Source organism: Oncorhynchus clarkii, chromosome 12 (assembly GCF_045791955.1).
Source record: "Oncorhynchus clarkii lewisi isolate Uvic-CL-2024 chromosome 12, UVic_Ocla_1.0, whole genome shotgun sequence".
NCBI lineage: Eukaryota > Metazoa > Chordata > Actinopteri > Salmoniformes > Salmonidae > Oncorhynchus > Oncorhynchus clarkii.
This window is the reverse complement of record NC_092158.1, coordinates 54,564,207-54,586,762: the sequence shown is the minus strand read 5'-3', so window position 1 is coordinate 54,586,762 and position 22,556 is coordinate 54,564,207. Positions and strand designations below refer to the sequence as shown.

General features: G+C 42.2%; 1 protein-coding gene across 6 annotated transcripts; it reads right to left on the bottom strand.

The window, feature by feature from the left end:
• Positions 1-3,400: 3,400 nt before the first annotated feature.
• Positions 3,401-22,018, bottom strand: LOC139420817 (RNA-binding protein 27-like). Of its 6 annotated transcripts, none has more exons than XM_071171115.1 (21): positions 21,809-22,018; positions 20,956-21,074; positions 20,674-20,801; positions 20,482-20,564; positions 20,036-20,232; positions 18,954-19,256; positions 17,856-18,086; positions 15,788-15,949; positions 14,001-14,156; positions 13,612-13,753; positions 13,209-13,392; positions 12,754-12,981; positions 12,462-12,593; positions 12,188-12,316; positions 11,999-12,073; positions 8,346-8,507; positions 8,091-8,195; positions 6,735-6,953; positions 6,439-6,522; positions 6,202-6,321; positions 3,401-5,945 (listed from the first exon to the last, which is right to left on the bottom strand). In XM_071171115.1, exons 1-21 carry the CDS (start codon positions 21,865-21,867, stop codon positions 5,865-5,867), a joined length of 3,099 nt encoding a protein of 1,032 aa, XP_071027216.1. In that variant the 5' UTR covers positions 21,868-22,018; the 3' UTR covers positions 3,401-5,864. The 6 variants fall into 6 exon arrangements, with proteins under 6 accessions (XP_071027216.1, XP_071027217.1, XP_071027218.1 ...); XM_071171116.1 differs by having other exon boundaries at positions 12,462-12,590; XM_071171117.1 differs by having other exon boundaries at positions 13,612-13,756; positions 14,010-14,156.
• Positions 22,019-22,556: the final 538 nt, after the last annotated feature.

The window sequence follows — 22,556 nt, the reverse complement described above, 5'->3', positions numbered from 1 at the left end:
GCTATCTTGAGGCTTTCCCAGCCGACGTCTTGTGCATGCCGTATTATTCAAGATGTTACCCTGAATTAAGTATAATGTCCTTCTCTCACATCACATGAACTCTTATTCTTTGACTTCTTAATAACAGTATGCATAATTCAGTAGTCATTGTGGTGTATTGTTGGCTTGTCATCTGTGTGCATTCCCATTCTGAAAATTGTATCTGACATGTTTTATGGATTTGTTTGTGGTGAGATGTGAAAGCAGCATTCCTCTCCCTGTAAAGCTCTAAAGATTTCCTCCTCCAAATGACCCTCCAATTGTTGTCTGCCTCTCCGCTCTCCTAGTCTGTCTCCACTTTGGACTCTTTGGCACGTGCGTGTAGAGTGCTCATCGCCCGGGCGACAGGGGATGTGAGGATGACGAGTGGCTGAGGTTGGTGGTTGACGTTCCGTCCCACGGGGAACCCAACAGTGCTTGCATTAAATCAAATAGACTCTGAGTGTTTTCACTTGACTTCCTAAAGTAAGGAATGTTCATGCATTATTCATTAACATTTGAATATGTCAAAGTCACTGAAGCAAAGTTAAGTTCTCCCTGTGTTGGAATTCTGTTTGGGAGGGTGTCATGGAATAACCTGTTCTCCCATTGTCATACAAATACATCTATAATTAAGCAATAAGGCCCGAGGGGGTGTGGTATATTGCCAATATACCATGGCTATGGGCAGTCCTTATGCATGACGCAAAGCGGAGTGCCTGGATACAGCCCTTATCCGTAGTAATTTGGCCATATACCACATACCCGAGGTGCCTTATTGCTATTATAAACTGGTTACCAATGTAATTAGAACAGTAAAAAGTAATGTTTTGTCATACCAGTGGGATACGGTCTGATATATCATGGCTGTCAGCCAATCAGCATTCAGGGCTCGAACCACCCAGTTTATAATGTGGTTATATAAACCGTGTACAAGGTGTCGAAAGTGTTCCACAGGAATGCTGGCCAATGTTGACTCCATTGCTTCCCACAGGAGTGTCAAGTTGGCTGGATGTCCTTTTGGTGGTGGACCATTCTTGATACACACAGGAAACTGTTGAGTGTGAGAAACCCAGCAGCGTTGCAGTTCTTGACACACTCAAACCAGTGCGCCTGGCACCTACTACTATACCCCGTTCAAAGGCACTTAAACATTTGTCTTGCCCATTCACCCTCGGATTGTGTATGCGTGCCATTCAATCTCAATTGACTCAAGTCTTAGAAATCCCCTTCATCTACACTGATTGAAAAGGGATTTAACAGGTGAAATCAATAGTTTTCACCTGGTCAGTCTGTCATGGAAAGTGTTTGTTTTGTATACTTAGTGTGGATATGGTGCCCAGTAATCTCAAACCTGCTTATTCAGTACCAAAACATGACTATAACAGAGCTATAACAATCAGGAGTCAGTAGGCTGTCATATACAGAAAGATGTGCAACATTGCTCAACAGAAAATAGCATGAAATCCATGTGATAACACAAATGTGTCAAATCTAGCTGTCACTAGGTGACAGTAGGAGGTATTCTGACAAAAGAAGTCCCTCCTTGTTGCTTAGAGGTGTTAAGAGTAAGTAAATAAGTAATATTGTGCCAGTGTAAGACAAGTAGGACTAAGGCATTAGGGACCTGACAGTGTTAGATGCCAGTCTAAACAGACATAATTGCTGTACCAGTATATAAATTATTGTAGTAGTTTAGTGACATGTAGAACCACTGATTATCAGTGACACGGTTGAAGTCGGAAGTTTACATGCGTCTTAGCCAAATACATTTTAACTCCGTTTTTCACAATTCCTGACATTTAATCCTAGTAGAAATTCCCTGTTTTAGGTCAGATAGGATCAGCACTTTTATTTTATGAATGTGAAATGTCAGAATAATAGTAGAGAGAGTGATTTATTTAAGCTTTTGTTTAGTTCATCACATTCCCAGTGGGTCAGAAGTTTACATACACTCAATTAGTATTTGGTAGCATTGCCTTTAAATTGTTTAACTTGGGTCAAACGTTTCGGGTAGCCTTCCACAAGCTTCCCACAATAAGTTGGATGAATTTTGGCCCATTCCTCCTGACAAAGCTGGTGTAACTGAGTCAGGTTTGTAGGCCTTGCTCGCACGCAATTTTTCAGTTCTGCCCACAAATTTTCTATAGGATTGAGGTCAGGCCTTTGTGATGGCCACTCCAATACCTTGACTTTGTTGTCCTTAAGCCATTTTGTCACAACTTTGGAAGTATGCTTGGGGTCATTATCCATTTGGAAGACCCATTTGCGAACAAGCTTTAACTTTAACTGATGTCTTGAGATGTTGCTTCAATATATCAACATAATTTCCCTGCCTCATGATGCCATCTATTTTGTGAAGTGCACCAGTCCCTCCTGCAGAAAAGCACCCCCACAACATGATGCTGCCACCCCCGTTCTTCATGGTTGGGGTGGTGTTCTTCGCCTTCAAGCCTCCCCCTTTTTCCCTCCAAACATAACGATGGTCATTATAGCCAAACAGTTCTATTTTTCTTTCATCAGACCAGAGGACATTTCTCCAAAAAGTGTCCCCATGTGCAGTTGCAAACCAGTCTTTCTTAGGGCGGTATTGGACAGTGGCTTCATCCTTGCTGAGCGGTCTTTCAGGTTATGTCGATATAGGACTCGTTTTACTGTGGATATAGATACTTTTGTACGCATTTCCTCCAGCATCTTCTCAAGGTCCTTTGCTGTTGTTCTGGGGTTAATTTGTACTTTTCGCACCAATGTATGTTCATCTCTAGGAGACTGAACGCGTCTCCTTCCTGAGCGGTATGACAGCTGCATGGTCCCATGGTGTTTATACTTGCATACTATTGTTTATACAGATGAATGTGGTACCTTCAATTTGGAAATTGCTCCCAAGGATGAACCAGACTTGTGGAGGTCTACATTTTGGAGGTTTCAGCTGATTTCTTTAGATTTTCCCATCATGTCAAGCAAAGAGTCACTGAGTTTGAAGGTTGGCCCTGAAATACATCCACAGGTACACCTCCAATTGACTCAAATGATGTCAATTAGCATATCAGAAGCTTCTAAAGCCATGACATAATTTTCTGTAATTTTCCAATCTGTATCAAGGCACAGTCAACTTAGTGTTTGTAAACTTCTGACCCACTGGAATTGTGATACAGTGAATTATAAGTGAAATAATCTGTCTGTTATCAATTGTTGGAAAAATGACTTGTGCCATACACAAAGTAGATGTCCTAATCGACTTGCCAAAACTATAATTTGTTAAGAAGAAATTTGTGGAGTGGTTGAAAAACGAGTTTTAATGACTCCAACCTAAGTGTATGTAAACTCCCGACTTCAACTATATATCATTCAGATCTATACTAAAGAAAGGACACAACACAGGTTTTAAAGGTAATATTTTTTGGGAATGGTTTCTCTCGCATTTTCGCAATGTCGAAATTTTAACGGTATATATATATATTTTTTTACTTGTCTAATTCAAGTTGTTTATTTAAATGTATTTTGTCCCTAACACCATTCCTCCATGTTTATTGGTAAAAGCAAACATGCTAGTGAGTTAGAAATCCATTTTACAAACAGAATAAATCAAAAATACATACACTTCCTGAAAATATAAACAATAACAAATCCCAAAAAATATTCTTCCAATAAGTGTTTTACATTTTACACTACCATGTCATAGTAGCGTCCACAAGGTAGTACAAACATTGGGAGAAAATCCTCAAAGCAATTTCTGAAATCTCACTGAAGTAATAGTCCTGCCATTAGATTTCTCCTACTGAAGTTATCAAGCAAAGGGCTGTTCATATGTTGCTGTGAAATATGCAATCCAAACAGGAAAAGCACATAGCAAACAAGAAGGGTACTGTGCAGTGAAAAACTACAATTTCTTATTCTCTGCATTGTCCTTCTAGAGCAGGGTTCTCCAACCCTTTTCCTGGAGAGCTACCGTCCTGTAGGTTCTCACTCCTACCTTAATCAAACCCAAATCTAATAATCAGCTGGTTGATAAGCGGAATCAGGTGTTACAGCTGGGATTGGAGTGAAATCCTACAGGAGGGTGACTCTTCACGAACAGGGTTGGAGAGCCCTGTTCTGGAGTCTGACTGGCATCCCTTTCTCACATTCCAATGGGCTTTTTATTGATCTCCAAAAAGAAACATGTTGTGACCTAACTGATATAAAATTGTCATGCTGATAAAGTTATCGCCAAGCCTCACACTGATAGGACAAGTCAAAGTCTAGAGAGGAGTCTTACTTTCCTGTTACTCTAATCTCCTAACTTTCCCAAGAAGACTGCAAAATGAACAAGGGTCAAAATCTTATAGGGGCTACGGCAACATAACCGTTTTCAGCGCTTATATTGAATCCAATGGTTTAGTCTTGAGTTACAACAGGGTGGTTGGTCCTGGCCAAATATGAAAGCATAACACGCTACAGGGTTCAATATCTATACTTCAGGGGCATCTCTAAAGAATTTCAGCTCTCCCTCTCTTGAATAAATGTAAATACAGTATGGAAATATAGCTTTTGTTTTTCATCAATTATACAAGAGTTGATGTTAGTTAACACATTCAGAGCCACCAACGTTTCTCCACTTGCAGGGCGGTATGGGGGGGATCCTCACTCATTAACATTAGGTGCCTCGCTTATGTGGAAATGGATTTACTGCTGATGTATGTAAATTAAGATCCGAAACTGTGCATGGAAACATTACCAATCTGTAACAAATGACTGGTTATTTGACAACTCTGTCAAAACCATACATTTTCCCTTGAAGATGAATCCTGGCAGAGATGAGTTGGTATGAATGTGTCTGATGTTATGTGAAGTGACGCCACACGGGTTGGTTTAAACACAAACCTATGTTAAATAAGCAGAGTAAGTGGGACCTCTTTTCCTGTCAATTTCCACATTCATTCAAATGACTAAAAATGGGGGGAAAAAGTATCAAAGTAAATCCTATTGCAAACATTTACAACATTTACAGAAGAAAATCACTCATCTCATAAAAAGTCAGCCTTCTGCTGATTACGTAAGGCAAAATTAGAGATACAAATCAAACGTTCAGTATACATTCAAACAACATTGTCTACAGAAATCCAACACGTGTGACAATAAATGACTAGCTCCTCATCCAAATATGTCTTTGGCTTTCAGATGACTAAGGGAAGATGACTTGGGAAAACAGTTGTTACACACCATCTCAAAAGTGCGTAACAGTCTTGGTGTTCATATGTACATAAAGTGGCACCACACATTTAGTCGACAACAAAATACTCAGGGGAATATCAATTGTATCTCGAAATTCAAGACGGAGGCTGTATCTAATTTGCAAGGGCATTTCAACAGGGGACTGTAAACTTAGTGACCTCTGCTGTAGACCGAGACGGTGAGATCTGTGAGGGTGTGGCCGTCCCTGGACTGAGGACCTTTGAGCCTCGAAATTATAGACAACATTAGCCAAACAAGGGAGCGAAGGAAACCATAGCTTAAATATATATAAAAATAACTAGCTATTCACAGTAGTCACAAATGTTGTGTGTTACCGATTATCTAGTAACCACATCGAAACATACATCTATTTATAATGGTTTAGATTTTTTTCTCAGAAAAAGTGAGATTTGAATAATTATTCAGATGTTTGAAGAGACAAAACAGTCTGCCTTTTCAAGCTTCAAACGTATCATTAAAGGAACTGCTTTCTCTCATGTGTTTCATTCTTCAGTCTCAAAATACTGGAAATTGCAACAACAAAAAAACAAGTGATTTCGTCAAATCGGCTTGAATTTGTTTTTTAAAAAATAAAGTAATTCCCACTAAAAAGTGATACGTTCATATTGCATTCATCGCCTCCACGAACGACTCTCGTATTCGTCATCCTCATCGTCGTCTTCCTCCATAAGCAGGTAGGGGCTGACTTCCTCCTGGAGGAATGAAATCAAAGAACATGCATTTTGATGTCATTAAAACATTGACTAAAAACGATCTATAATTCCGCAAAATAAATACAAAACTCACTAAATCAACCATTTTGCAATCGATAATTCGTATTAGGACACAGCTATGCTGCACTCTTATTTATATAATTTAATTCTGATTTATTAACATGACACGCTTTTCCAAAATGCCTAAATGGTAAAAAAACAGGAAATGTATGGGGAGAGATGTATAGTAACGTACCTTATTGGCCTCATCCTTCAACGACTCCTCTTCAGGCTCTGTGGACATGGATGGAGTCTTCGGCTTGTGCCATGAAATCTGTAGAACGCGACCTTTGAACTTTGCTCCTTGGTTTGCAGCCTATAAAATGTGAAAATTATCATGAAGGGTGAAATTCAATTCAAACTTGTGTTAACTGTCTGTTATAAAGGCATCCAAATGTTACGAGCTACTGTGTGTCACATCTGCAGGACATACATTCTCTGCTTCACTCCGGGTCTTGAACGTTATGACAACGCTGGTGGCATCCTGATCATGAAGCTCCTGTATCTCACCAAATTTCTGTGACAAAGACAAGAATACCAAACAGCCGTAAGTGCCAGTGGAAACTCCTTTACACATCTTCTCAGGCATTGTTTTTACTACTATAACGATTCATGCTTTGTGCCACAGGATGAGTTTTAGCTCTGACTTTCCAATGTTAAAATAAGCCATTTTGGGGGAACCATACAACTAGCTGGATAGGATAAGATGTGATTGTTGTATTTCCTTACCACAAAGTGAGGCAGCAGCTCCTCCTTCTCTTCCTGTGTGACTCCCATGATGGCGATGGCCCGGGGCCTGTGGTCCACCACCATGTGATTGCCCCCTCCTCTTCCTCCTCCTCTGTGTCCCCGTCCCCTGCCCCTTCCTCGGCCTCGGCCCCTGCCCCTGACGCCTATTGGATCGTCCACCTTTCCCCGCCCGGTCGGTATCAAGCCCAACCACGTGGCCTAGGGGAACACAGCCAACAAAGTCATCAGATCCACAGCTACTCCTCAACATCACACAAAATGAGGTGCCACCTGGCACTATTAGGAGAGTACCACAGAGACAGATGTGGAAGCAAGAAAGACAGTTGTGCCACCTGGCATGTCCTCAGCAAACAGTGCCATGCAGCGTCAGTATCTAGGAAGAAAATGGAATGCCACTCAGAACAAGTGTCCCCACAGGTCTGGTATCCATCTTTAATGAGTCCAAGGGAATATGGACCAGCAGGCTGATTGTGATGGGCCTGATGTCTTGGAGCGGCAGGTAGCCTACTGGTTAAGGGCGTAGGGCCAGAAAACAAAAGATGGCTGGTTCGAATCCCCAAGCTGACTTGGTGAAAAATCTGTCTGTATCCTTGAGCAAGGTACTTAACCCTAAATTCTCTTGTAAGTCGCTCTGGATAAGAGAGTCTGCTAAATAACTCAAATGTAAAAATGGTGAACGCCAACACTCGTCCTTCCCCACCCCTCCTACTAAATGTCATCCCTCTATTTTCTTACAAGGAACACAAGCTCAAACTTTAATGAAATCAGATGCATCAATGTAGGATATGTGTTTCGTTAGGATTCGTTAGTGGGTGTCCTCTGGGCTTGGTAAGTGCCTGCAGTTTAATGTGCAGAAGAGGGATAAAGCAATGCATATTTCATGGAAGCTAATTTAAGCACACCAGGCTGGGAAAGCCATGCAGAGGTGTTGCCATGAGAAGAAGAAAAACAAAGAGTTTGTTGTTTAGAACCTGATCCTCTGACACCGAGGACGTGTTTTTCCTCTGGAATTGATTGTAGAATTTTGATTTTTGGGGTGTGCCGGCAATGATTTTGCCCTGGTGCAGCACCCCAGCTAAATGACTGCAGAGGAAATACTGGGCAACATATGTGACTAGCAGCAGACGAGAGAAGCTGTGTGGCAAGGCATACATTCACATCCAAGGTGATGTCCTGCTGCTCGCTTCAGACCATTCTTCTAAAAGGTTGCACATTTGTTGGAGTTGTCTTGTCTGCCACTACTCTTTCAGTATGCCAGAACACTGCCATATTCCAGACATGGTCATTAGTTCTAGAGAGAGGACTTCCAAAAGTATGGATACTCCGTCTACCCACCTCAACCTGTAGCTGACCCAGTTTCTGCTTCAGGTCTGTCGTGTCCTCTCCAGAACTCATCTTCTTGTGGAAATCAAGCTCTGCATCCAGAAGCTCCTTTTGTTTCTGAGGGAAAGCACAAATCAAACAGAGCCATTGATATTACATTTGGATTTCCCCAATGCATGAACTACATAGTATAAGCAAATACTGTAAATGGCGGTGATGGCGCAATTAAGTAATTACAGCCCTATATGATATGGTAGGTAGACTCACATCTATCTTGGTCTTGGACTGGGCCGTGGAGTGGGAGGCTGGGTTCATCTCATTCTGGAGCTGGGAGATCTTGTCGGTCAGATCCTTCAGAGTCTTCATAAGGTTGGCCCTCTCCTCTGGCTTCAACGTGGCCCGGTTCTTTTCAAGTCTGTTTATTAGAGCCTATAGGAGGAAGGACATGAGATTGACTAATCATTGCTAGACAAGCAGGGTTTTCCAGGACAACACACAGGCTCTTTTGGTCTTACTGGTGTCCTTGGTTTTGATAGTGAATGGACAATGTGATGATGATCACGGCCTGTGGCTTATGTGCAACTGTAAAATGGAAGGTGGTGATGGTGGTATCCTTTAAATTATTAACTACACTGAACAGAAATATCAACGCAACATGCAACAATTTCAAAGATCTGAACCGTTTATAAGGGAATCAGTCAATTGAAATAAATGAATTAGGCCCTAATCTATAGATTCACATGACTGGGAATACAGATACAATCCATTTGGAAAGTACCCCTTCCCCTTTTCCACATTTTGTTACGTGACAGCCTTATTCTAAAATGAATTAAATAATTGTTTTGCCCCTCATCAATCTACACACAATACCCCACAATGTCAAAGTGAAAACAGGTGATTCGAAATTGTAGCAAATTTATTAAAAATAAACAGAAATACCTTATTTAGATAAATATTCAGACCCTTTGCTATGAGACTCAAAATCAAGCTCAGGTGTATCCGGCTTCCATTGATCATCCTTGAGATGCTTCTACAACTTGGAGTCCACCTGTGGTCAATTCAATTGATTGGACATGATTTGGAAAGGCACATACATCTGAGCAGCTAACCGATCGCTGCAGCTGTACATAGTCTATCGGTAAATAGCCCACCCGGTTTATATTAATTTACTTTTCTGCTCTTTTGCACACCAATATCTCTACCTGTACATGACCATCTGATCATTTATCACTCCAGTGTTAATCTGCAAGATTTTAATTATTCGCCTACCTCCTCATGCCTTTTGCACACAATGTATATAGACTCTCTTTTTTTCTACTGTGTTATTGACTTGTTAATTGTTTACTCCATGTGTAACTTTGTGTTGTCTGTTCACACTGCTATGCTTTATCTTGGCCAGGTCGCAGTTGCAAATGAGAACTTGTTCTCAACTAGCCTACCTGGTTAAATAAAGGTGAAATAAAAAAAAATACCTGTCTATATAAGGTTCCACAGTTGACAGTGCATGTCAGAGCAAACACCAAGGTCAGAGACAGGATTGTGTTGAGGCACAGATCTGGGGAAGGGTAACAAAACATTTATGCAGCATTGAAGGACCCCAAGAACAGTGGCCTCCATCATTCTTAAATGGAAGAAGTTTGGAACCACCAAGACTCTTCCTAGAGCTGGCCGCTCAGCCAAACTGAGCAATCGGGTGAGAAGGGCCTTTGTCAGGGAGGTGACCAAGGTGACCAAGAACCCAATGGTCACTCTGACAGAGCACCAGAGGTCCTCTGTGGAGATGGGAGAACCTTCCAGAATCTCTGCAGCACTCCACCGATCAGGCCTTTATGGTAGTGGCCAGACTAAAGCCACTCCTCAGTAAAAGCCCGCTTGGAGTTTGCCAAAAGGCACCTAAATTACTCTCGGACCATGAGAAATACGATTCTCTGGTCTGATGAAACCAAGATCGAACTCTTTGGCCAGAATGTCAAGCATGGAGGAAACCTGACACCATCCCTACGGTGAAGCATGGTTGTGGCAGCATGTTGTGGAGGATGTTTTTCAGTGGTATTGACTGGGAGACGAGTCAGGATCGAGGGAAAGATGAACGGAGCAAAGTACAGAGAGATCCTTGATGAAAACCTGCTCTAGATCGTTCAGGATCTCAGACCGGGGTGATAGTTCACCTTTCAAAAGGACAACGACCCTAAGCACACAGCCAAGACAATGCAGGAGTGGCTGTGAATGTCCTTGAGGGGAGCCCAGTCAGAGCCCGGACTTGAACCCAATCGAACATCTCTGGATAGGCTTGAAAATAGCTGCGCAGTGACGCTCCCTATCCAACCTGACAGAGCTTGAGAGGATCTGCAGAGAAGAAGGGGAGAAAGTCCCCAAATACAGGTGTGCCACGTTTGTAGCATCACATCGAAGAAGACTCAAGGCTGTAATTGCTGCCAAAGGTACTGAGTAAAGGGTCTGAATACTTAAAAGTGATAAGTGATATTTCCCCCAAAATGTTATACATTAGCAATAAATTCTAAAAACCTGTTTTTGCTTTGTCATTATGGGGTATTGTGTGTAGATTGAGGGGGGGAACTATTTAATCAATTTTAGAATACGGCTGTAACGTAACAAAATGTGGAAAAATGCACTCTATGCATCTGCTGGTCAGAGATACCTTGAAAAAAAAAGTAGGGGTGTGGACCAGGAAACCAGTCAGTATCTGGTGCGACCACCATTTCCCTCATGCAGCGCGATATATCTCCTTTGCATAGAGTTGAATCAGAATGTTGATTGTGGCCTGTGGAATGTTGTCCCATTCGTCTTCAATGGCTGTGCGAAGTTGCTGGATATTGGCAGGAACTGGAACACGTTGTCGTACATGTCGATCCAGAGCATCCCAAACATGCTGAATGGGTGTACAGGTCCTTGCGACATGGGGCTGTGCAATATCATGCTGAAACATGAGGTGAATTGCACAATGGGCCTCAGGATCTGATTACGGTCTCTATGCATTGAAATTGCCATCCATAGAATGCAATTGTGTTCGTTGTCCGTATCTTATGCCTGCCCAATCCCATTACCCCACCATGGGGCACTCTGTTCACAACGTTGGCATTAACAAATAGCACGACCACACGATGCCATACACGTTGTCTGCCATCTGCGTGGTACAGTTGAAGTCGGAATTCATCTGTGTGAGAGCACACTTCTGCCAGTGGCCATTGAAGGTGAGCATTTGCCCACTGAAGTCGGCTACAATGCTGAACTTCAGTCAGGTCAAGACCCCGGTGAAGCAAATATGAGCTTCCCTGAGACGGTTTCTGACAGTTCTTCGGAAATTCTTTGGTTGTGGAAACCCCAGTTTCATCAGCTGTCCGGGTGGCTGGTCTCATACGATCCCGCAGGTGAATTCAGATGTGGAGGTCCTAGGCTGGCGTGGTTACACGTGGTCTGCGGTTGTGAGGCGTGATGGAAGTACTGCCAAACTCTCTAAAACGACATTGGAGGCGGCTTATGGTAGAGAAATTAAATTCAATTCTCTGGCAATAGCTCTGGTGGACATTCCTGCAGTCAGCAAGCCAATTGCACACTCCCTCAACTTGAGACACGTGGCATTGTGCTGTGTGACAAAACTGCACATTTTAGAGTGACCTTTTGTCCCCAGCACAAGGTGCACCTGTGTAATAAGCATGCTGTTTAATCAGATTCTTGATATGCCACACCTGTCAGGTGGATGGATTATCTTGATAAAGGAGAAATGCTCAATAACCGGGATGTAAACACATTTGTGCACACAATTTGAGAGAAAAATGTGCTTTTTGTTCATATGGAACATTAATGAAATATTTTATTTCAGCTCATGAAACATGGGACCAACACTTCACATGTTGCGTTTATATTTTTGTTCAGTATATATGTAATATAAGCAACCATACCTTCTGGCATTCAATCCGTTTCTCAAGCATCTCCTGTTTTTTTTTCCTCATGTCCTGTTGCAACTTCAATGTCTCCTGAATGAACAAAGAACAAACCAAACAATTGATTAGAGTGGAATTTAGATTTTTGTATGAAAGGTGATGATACACTGAAGCTTATTCAAAATGCTAACAGCAAAACTGACTTGCCTGCTTCTTTTTCAAGACCTCCAGTTCTTCAAGTGCTTTGGCAGTTTTACCAAGTGACTTGGATGTTGCCTTGAGGACTGTGGACATGTAGGGTCCCTTCTGAAGGGCCCCAGAGGAGGCGAGGAGTGCCTAGGATAGAAAGAGACAAACAGACCCTTTGATTACCACCTTACCCCCTGTGTCAATCCACTCTCTTTGCCATAATACAACACCGTGCTGCAGACATGTATAGGGGCACACTCAGACCCACAGAGCATAGGAAATTACTGCTTACTGCTGCAGTGTCCGTGCTGGGGTGCAGGGAGTCCAGTTTGCCCCCGGCCACAGCCCCAACACCGTGGCAATGTTTGGGCACCGTCTTATTATTCAGCACATAGGCCCCGGGACTGTGCTGCTTTATCACCTGCTGGTTTATACAGAAAGATAGAAAGTAATGCATAGATGATCACTGCTGACCTGGAATTTAGAACATCTCTGTTCAAAACCAAAACTGCTGGTTGAATGAATGAATGGTTTGACCAGCTAAGAAATGTTTTTTTTGCAGTAGTCACAAGTGCGCTGTTCACCTTGTGGACGTTGGGTTGCTGTTGCCCCATGGCAGAGCTCTGGCTCGGTCCGTCCCCCTGACCCTGACCCATGCTCTGTCCCTGCTGCTGGGTGTTGGCCTCTCGGTGCCAGTACACACGGATGAAGCGGTTGTTGAGCACCGCCTCAATGCTGGAGATGGCCCGCCGTGCCTCTTCGTTGGCTGTGTACTGGATCAGAGCTGCCTCTGGGTCACCACCAAACACCACCTATTGGAGACGGGACAGGTCAAAGAAGATACAGGAAGTCGTGATATAGGCAAGCAGGTGTGTCCTTGATTACCATCGAAAGTATGTAGACGCCCCAATAATGATCTAAAAAGTTCCTGTGTTTAGTGGTACAAATGATATCAAGAAATTGTGAGTAAAGTGCTGTCGAGATAAAAAAAAAAAAAAAAAGCGAATGAAACAGTCAACTACAGTCATGTTACTCTTACCTGAATATTCACAATGGTACCAAACTTGCTGAAGTGTTCATTCAATTTGGTGATGTTGTTGAGATCTCGGGGGATTTTGCGAACTTCCAGCTTAGTGTTGACATAGTGATTCTTCTTGGGGAAGCCCCCGTGTTGGGGCTTGTTGTTGGGGAAGTTGAGTTGGTTGTTGGCCTGGTAGTTTGACCTGGAAGAGAATGACAGAAGTGAGTGACAGGGCAGAGGAGCCAATGACAGTGATCTGTGAAGCAGAGTTCGGGTCAAGTAACGAGTCATCTAAATCCAGGCTCTTACAGAGCTCAATTAAAACTGCCATCGAACTGGAATCGCTCACAACGCTGCAGTGGTGGAGGGTGGGTACTGTGAGTGTTCAGGGTGGCCCTTGTGTGTGTGTGTGTGTTCTTACTTGTCCATCCAGGGCTTTTTGGGCAGCTGGCCCTCTGTGGGCCCCAGGGGCCTCTTCCTGCTCTCCTGCTCGGTGCTGCTGTAGCGGGACACACTGCTGGGAACACTGGCCACTGCCGGCTCTGTCTGGATCACTATGTTAGCTGCTGGGAAAAGGAGAAAAGCAGTCGGTCGTAATGACACGGCTAGAATCTGGACGACAATAAGGATACGTAAAGTGATTCTAGCTGTTCGAGTTGTTTGATCATGTTCTCCAAATAAATTAACATATGGAACTCGTCTCATGTTTCGTATTGGTTAGGAGCAGAGGAAAGGCCCAATCTAAATAACTAAAGTGACTGTGTTAAGTAAAAGGGATCGATTAATTAAAGTGGGACAGGATAGACCCACATGTGATACCTCTGGATCCCTGGCCATCTCCAGAAGTGAGGCCAATCAGGTTGGGTCTCTGGGTCTGGATGCGGGGGATGAATTGCCTGTACTGGGGTCGGCTGGCTGCAGTGATGCCTGGAGACTCTGGGTTGTAGGCCTCTGGGTCATAATTATCTGGCAACACAAGGGATGGGACACATCATTAGAAGAACTAAAACAGCATTTTACACTGTGGAGAGTGACAATTCCCAAACAGGCATATCTGTAATAACACCTACTTTAACTGTATGCATGCATGCTTACAAGGAAAACCTAAGTATAACCATACTATTGAGCTCAATATTATAAAGTCTAATTTTTCTATATAATAGGCTATGGCTTGGGACTGTCAAGAATGCATGCACTAAACTAAAACATGGAGACACCCAGAGCAAGTAAAATAAATACACACACACACGCAGAGTTACTCTGTCAAGTGTCTGTGTTCTTTTGCCCATCTTAATCTTTTCTTTTCATTGGCCAGTCTGAGATATGGCTTTTTCTTTGCCTAGAAGGCCAGCATCCTGGAGTCGCCTCTTCACTGTTGACGTTGAGACTGGTGTTTTGCGGGTACTATTTAATGAAGCTGCCAGTTGAGAACTTGTGAGGCGTCTGTTTCTCAAACTAGACACTAATGTACTTGTCCTCTTGCTCAGTTGTGCACCGGGGCCTCCCACTCTTTCTATTCGGGTTAGAGCCAGTTCGCGCTGTTCTGTGAAGGGAGTAGTACACTGCGTTGTACGAGATCTCCAGTTTATTGGCCATTTCTCACATGGAATAGCCTTAATTTCTCAGAACAAGAATAGACCGACGAGTTTCTGGCCATTTTGAGCCTGTAATCGAACCCACAAATGCTGATGCTCCAGATACTCAACTAGTCTAAAGAAAGCCAGTTTTATTGCTTCTTTAAATCACCACAACAGTTTTCAGCTAAGCTAACATAATTGCAAAAGGGTTTTCTAATGATCAATTAGCCTTTTAAAATGATAAACTTGGATTAGCTAACACAATGTGCCATTGGAACACAGGAGTGATGGTTGCTGATAATTGGCCTCTGTATGCCTATGTAGATATTCCATTTTTTAAACATATATATATATATATTTTAAATCGGCTGTTTCCAGCTACAACAGTCATTTACGAACAATTTTATGTTATTTTTAAATGGACAAAAATGTGCTTTTCTTTCAAAAACAAGGACATTTCTAAGTGACCCCATACTTTTGAACGGTAGTGTGTGTGTGTCTGTGTTATATATATATATATATATATATATATATATAGAATTATTGTTTTGTATTAAGAGTAGAGAGATGGACTGCATTTCAATTAATTCATTTTCTCACGTATGTGGGCAGGATTAGTAAAATAAAGTTTGCACCTATCTAATGTGCACCTTACAGCACCAACAGTAGATTTCCAGTTCAGAAACAGTGTGACCCTCTGGTCAACATATGTTATTGCACCCTAAATAAATGACTTGATCATGCAGGCAAGGCAGTAGGACACAAAAACAAAACTAACACCACCACCCAAAAAGGAAATAATTTGCAAAACGTGAATGAACCATAAACATTTTAAACCAATATAATTTCTCTGTCTTTCCTCACTTACTACAGTCAAACTGAACAATGCCATTTGGTTCACATTGATTTGAAAGATGCTGTATTTCAAAGAAAACAAACGGACAAAAAGTAAAATAATATGGGAGCTATGCTTAAAAGTACCACTTTTCCATGCCAATTGAGATAATCATAGCTGCTTACATTCTGACTGAGAATATTGGGGGTGTAGAGAGACTGAAGAAGATGGAGGTGGTGGAGGAAGAGGAGGTGGAGGTCCCACTCCAGGCGGTCCCAAAGAGGAGGCAGAACTCGCTCCTGAGTTGTTGGGAGTATCTATCCCACTTGCTGGTATTAATGGGGGCCCTATGGGAGATACAAATCCAAGCTGAACCCAGTTAATACTAGACAAAAGCCATTTACTTAAAACTCAACTTAAAGAACAGAAAAGGCTAGGTAAAGCACAGACATGCAGTATAGGGTGAGCACTAGTGAGGGTAAGACAACAACAAAGACAGCTGTTTCTCTGAGGTGCGTATCTGCACTGAACAATTTCAAAGATTTTACTGAGTTACAGTTCATATAAGAAATCAGTCAATTTAATTAAATTCATTAGGCCCTAATCTATGGATTTCACATGGCTGGGCAGTGGTGTAGCCATGGGTGGGACTTTGAGGGCATAGGCTTACTCACTTGGCAGCCAGGCCCAGCCAATCAGAATACGTTTTTCTCCACTAAAGTGCCCTATTGCAGACAGAAATAGTCCTCAGCAATGACATTGTAGGTAGCTTATGGTGGAAAAATAAATATTACATTCTCTTGCAACAGCTCCGGTGGACATTCCTGCAGTCAGCATGCCAATTGCATGCTCCCTTAAAACTTGAGACATCTGTGGCATTGTGTTGTGTGACAACTGTACATTTTAAAGCGGCCTTATATTGTCCCCAGCAAAAGGTGCACTTGTGTAATGATCATGCTGCTAAATCAGCTTCCGGCGGGAATGAAGCCCTCTACCTTAAACAAATGCTAACGGCTTCCTACTCAATGATGTAAACCAGTGGTTACCAACCTTTTCTGAGTCTAGATCACCTTGAGTCAAAATGCAGGTCGATTTAAAAAAATATATATATATATATATATATATATATATATATATATATATATATATATATATATATATATATATATATATTATTTTTTTAAAACGTGATTTAAAAAGACGTAAGCCTACGCAACAACCTATTAAAACAATTCTGTAGCAATGAGGTTTGTATTAGGCTATATGCAGAATACATTATCCCTCTGCATATTGGCTATGCTTGAATTGCCCTGCCAATGTTACTCTCAAACCATTTTGAAATGATATTTTAGGTATATGATCACACTGGCAATAGATAATTTGCTGAGCATAATATTTTTTTATTTTACTGGTCTGATGGCCTGCCTCTGATGGTCAACCTGAGGGGAGGGAGAGCGTATCAGTGAGGCTGCCTCTCACCCGACTCACCGTCCCTCCCTCCGCTGAGAAAAGGGGACAGTCTTCCAGCTGATGGCGAAACTCAAGTCGAAGTAGGGAGAACGTTCAACACTTTTATAAGCCATAAAATGCGCAAAGTGTTGACAGTGCTGAATAACAAGTTAAACATGAAGTTACTAATAAAAACAGCAGTGCTTTGCTATATTCGTTGAATCTCTATCTAGTCATGGTTTTAAAAGTTTTAAAATCTCAGAGTATCAACTTTGCTGTGCGCTCAAGACTTATTTTTACAGTCTAAGAAACTGTGCAGACACGGTGATCTGAGCTATCGGATTGGCCAGCAGTTGGCCTGTAGGTGCACTTGATTTGCACTCTGGGCCTGCCGGGTAGGCGGAATTCTACCTTCAGACACATGAAACGGTTCAAAATGGTCACACTTTGCCTTCCCAGCGCTAGGGCTGCTGAATCAAGTGCACCTACCGCCAACAGCATGAAGCGAATAAAAAATAAAGAAACTTAATTGCCAGGTTTTATCGTTGGGTCTTTTACAGAAATGTTTGGTGATCGACCGGTTGTTGACCACTGATGTAAACAAACATCCATGCATCCTAAAATGACTCTCACCACATTAGGATCTAAAGTTAGGGCCCTGGGTTTTTCCTAATCATGTGACCTGACCAGGAAAAACACTTGGCCTTAACCTATGTCAAACACAGACTGGTAAGCATTCAGGGATCAGGAGTGATGGTCGAATTGGAGACGGCATCATAGCAGAGACATGGTAACATTACTCACCAGGAGGAGGCATAGGGAAGATGCCCGGTGGGGGCGGCTGGCCGTGGGGGGGCATGGGCATCCTGATGGCAGGGGGCGGCTCGGTCATGGGTGGCATGGCCATCCGGGCCGGCGGTGGCATTCCAGGTGGGGGAAATGGGATCATAGCGGGCAGCGTGACGTCGTCCACAATCAGAGGATCATTGCCGTGGTCAAAGGGACAGAGGTCACCACGCACACAGAAACCTTTCTCTGCGGAAGACAGAAAGGAAAATCGATGAAAATTGCTTAAAAATGATCAATTACATTCTTACCATAATTGCGCTAAGAATTGCTTTCCCCCCAGCCATATAAAAAATGACATCAGCCATAAATTAGATGCATCTACTTTGCAACCGTTTTGTTTAGAGCTCCTGATAACATCCAGGCAATACTCTGAACCCTCAATGGTGGGGCAGAGTGAGAAATATCGCTGCGCTGTTGAGACTGTTGGATAAATATAAACAGTGTCCCATTGGAGAAGCGGCTCTAAGCCTGATCTGCACTCTCAGGGGAAGGATGTTGAACCTGGGTCATTAGTGGTGCTTTAAACCAGGCTCACACTTACTGAGGTTTAGAATTGCAACCAACCTACCGCATTTAATTCATAAACAAACAATTGGCTGATATTTGACTGTAAATAAATATTTGTACAATTTGACTACTGTAGACACATGAACTTAACACTCTACAGCTAAGGCTCCTAGCATATACAATGACTAGAAGGCCATCCAAGGCCATCTGCTTCAATATTGAACATTCTTTCACAAGTTTTTGCATGTACATTAGAAACTATGTTGGATATGGATGAGTTAGTCTTGTCGTTCAGTCACTAAAACCGATAAGAGATGTTCAGCTACATAAACAACAGGTCATTATTGTAAAAGAGAATGGGTTCTCAATGACTTACCTGGTTAAATCAAGGCACAAGTAAAAGCCAGATATTGTTGCTAGATTAACTGTAGGGCTAAGAGACATAGGTAACATCTAATTTCATAATATAGACCTAAGATCAGAGTGAAATGAGACTATTTCAGTTGAAAAGTCTTTCTCCAGAATAACCCAGAGGTGAGCCCTTACCGTCGTAGTCGCGACAGCGGTGCTTGACTGAAGTGCTCTTGTTGAACAACTTGCCCTCCCTGTGATTGGAGTAGTAATTAGACCAGCTCTCTGTGGTGCTGTCGGGCAGGTGAGCGGGCGCTACCACGGTAACAGAGCTGGGGACAGCTTGGCCAGCAGAGGAGGGGAACGGGTGCTGCTGGGGGGTTGGCAGGAGAGGTGGCGGATGCTGGTGTTGCTGCTGTTGTTGGGTACCCAGGGACCCAGAGGTGGAGTTGAAACTCTCAGGCTCCTTCCTCTCCACTTCAAACTTTGACCTGTAATCTGTTGAACATACAGAGACACAGAGAAAAGCTTTAACCCAAAACTCACAATGCGAACTTAACATTACTTTACACCACTGGTTCAAGGTTTAGTTTAAAAAACGTTGAAGTACTACTTAAGTAATTTTTTGGGGTAGCCATACTTGACTCCTATAATTATATATTTTTACAACTTTTAACTCCACCACATACCTAAAGAAAATATTTACTTTTTACTCCCAAACATTTCCCCTGACACTCAAAAATACTCGTTACATTTCGAACGCTCATGCAGAACAGCAATATGGTCCAATTCACACACCTATCAATATAACTTGTTGTAATCCCAACTGTAGTGTGCCTGTCTGTACAAAAAAATAATAATTGTGTCGTCTGTTTTGCTTAATATAAAGAATTTGATGTGTAGCATTTACTTTTACTCAAGTATGACAATTTAGTACTCTTTCCACCACTGTACTTCAGTACATTTAAAACCAGATACTTTTAGATTTACTCAAGTAGTATTTTACTGGGTCATTTTCACTGGAGTCATTTTTTATTAATGCATCTTCACTTTTACTCAAGTATGACAATTGAGTACTTTTCCCACCACTGCCCAGAATTTATCATAATCTTTATTATGAGACATCCACACCACAGAGGATCTCCCCAGTACAAGTCCAATCAATAGGCTAATTTCTTGAATCTTGCCTCTTCTTAGCAAAGATTTGTTTTCAACCTTTTAGATTAACATTTGAAGTGAAGCAGATTTATCCATGTCCGCGCCCCTGTGAGTCTCACCTCTCCCTCTGCTGTGCTCCTTGTCCCTGCTCATGTCTCGGCTCCCACTTCGGCTGCGGCTCCTGCTGCGGCTGTAGCTGCGCCCACGAGAATTGCCTCCGCGCCGGTCATGTCTATCGCGGTGGGAATCTGTGCTTTTACCGTGACGGTCCATGTCACGCCGCTTGCGGTCGTCTCGTCTGCGGTCATCACGGCCCCTGTGTGGTCAGGCGATCAAGGCATGTTGGTTAGTTATTTAGCAGCACTTTTTATACTTTTCATGGTAATTTGTACTACTGATGTGACTAGCATTTCAACAACAAGACCTACATTGTGTGTCAAAGATCATTAGACATAAGGGCCTAATCAAACCAACATCTTGACCTCCAGAGAGCATCATCACTGTCAAGAGGTGAACTCACTGGAGAGAACCGGGAAAATAACACAAACATAGATATCAGCCTTACCTTGACTCGTTGAAGTCAGAGCGGTTTCTCAGTGGACTTCTTCTCCTCCTGTTATCCCCCCTATCCTCTTCTACATTTTCAACCTTAAGATTAAGAAAATAACAATAATGAGCTATATCCCAACCATCAAAGACTGCAACATAATACAACGGAAAGGATTCTGCATGAAGCCAGTTTAACAAATGCCCTTACCTCCACAGCCTCCTGTTTTAGTACAGGGAGTTTGGTGTCCTCTTTGGGAACTTCCTTAGCAAGTGGATTACCCAAGTAGTTTTTGGTGGTCAAACATTCAAAGAGCTTATCAACAAATCCAGTGGTTTCTGTAATAGGTGAAGTATCAAGGCATAAGACTTTTATAAACATTTCTCTTGAATTATTTCAGACTATCATTCAGTCACCTAAATGTTTCCACAATGGAACTACTAGTTTATGTGATGAAAAACAACACAGACATTAATGAGTTGTGTGTCCTACCTTTTTGTAAGAAGACATCCAGTTGATCTGCACAAAGTGCTTTTAGCTCTTTCTCAGTTTTGTCCTTCTTTACCAAAGCCACAACATAATTGGCTAAAGCAGAGGGGTCAGCATCACATCTGCAAAAGCAACATTACCCATATCGCTCAGAACAGGGTTTGTATCAGACAATATCTGTCAATAATCATGTGTAGCCAAGCTAAGAAAGTTGCAATGACAAGAAAGTTTGAGATTTTGAATTGAGGCAGCAGGTTAGACACTAATCTAGTTCTACCTAACATATATGTTAGCAATGACAACACACACTTATATAAACTGGGATGTCAGGCTTTCTAACTGGCTAGCTAGCTGGTTGGCTATAAATGCTAGACGTCACTACTAGCAGTGTCTTGGGGTAGCTAAGCTACCTTAGTCACTACATTTATAACTACGCCAGTCTAGTTCATTTAATATCCTAAGTTACCCATACGTCACAAGCCACACTTGCTGTGCAATAGTAATATCAATGATTATCGTTGATTGGGACGATGTTGATTGAGTTTAACTAGCCAACTTTAGTTAGCTGGTAGTCAGACAAAGTTAACTAGTTAGGTAGCTTTCCAGCTGGCTAGTTAGTTAATGTATTGCGGCAGCGACACCAAAACACATAACGTTATCTAGAATGCCTTCATGTGATTAGTGTCTACAATTTGCCCAACATACCAGATATGCAGAATGTTTAACGCCGTATAATTTACACAAACGTTCAATTGGTATTTGCACTGCCACATAGCAAGCTAGCGGTGGCGTAGCTAGTTAGCGTGCTAACTCGTGCAAGCTAGCTAGCTACGTGTAATTTCAATTCATCACTCACATTGGCTCCAGGAGTTTTGCGAGCCACGACTTCAAAGCTTCCACATTTTCTATGATCATCGTGAAAACGGCTTAATAATACTGACTATAAGTTCAAGGTGTGTTGTGATATTCCTACTTTCATCGTCTATAAATGTATATTAAGCTTAGGCCTTTACTAATCACTTCACTTGCAGGTCGGACGAGTTGCTTTACGTTCAAACACAGGCATGACAACATAAGGTTCATTGCTATTTTGGATCATTGGGACGTCCCAACTCTGACGTTACCCCCATTAAAATTGAAAATGTTACGGTTAAGGTTTGATAAGGGTTAAGGTAAGATTTAGGGTAGTGATTAAGGTTCAGGTTAGGGTTAGGGTTAAGGGTACGGACGTCCCAAGGATACCAGATAGCACTAACCGCGACATAACGGGCATGTCGTAAGCCAATCTGCTGGCCAAACCAAGGGGTTGTCACTAGTTATCACAGCCACAAGGTCTACAGAAAATCGTAAACATTAATGAAAACTAAAATTAGCTTTTTGGTCTTAATTTAAGGTTAGGGTTAAGCATACGTTTAGTAGTTTTGTCAAGGTTAGGTTCAATGTTAGGTTTAAAATCAGATTTTAAGAAGACAAGTTGTATAAATAGGCGGGGTTTATCTATTTGTGGATGTGGTAACTAGTGACGACTAAACCAAGGGGTAACCATCATTCAACTTTTGTAGTAGGAAATATTTGTTTCTCTTTTGGTCCATTCAACAACAGAG

What these genes read in the sequence shown, in the direction of transcription:
- LOC139420817 (XM_071171115.1), bottom strand. Translation starts at nt 21,867, where the DNA reads ATGATCATAGAAAATGTGGAAGCTTTGAAGTCGTGGCTCGCAAAACTC. An exon ending in AAAAAGCCCTGGATGGACAA is followed by an intron (nt 13,393 to 13,611) that starts GTAAGAACACAC and finishes ATTCTCTTCCAG; the next exon opens with GTCAAACTACCAGGCCAACA. An exon ending in AGGTCTTGAAAAAGAAGCAG is followed by an intron (nt 12,074 to 12,187) that starts GCAAGTCAGTTT and finishes TTGTTCATTCAG; the next exon opens with GAGACATTGAAGTTGCAACA.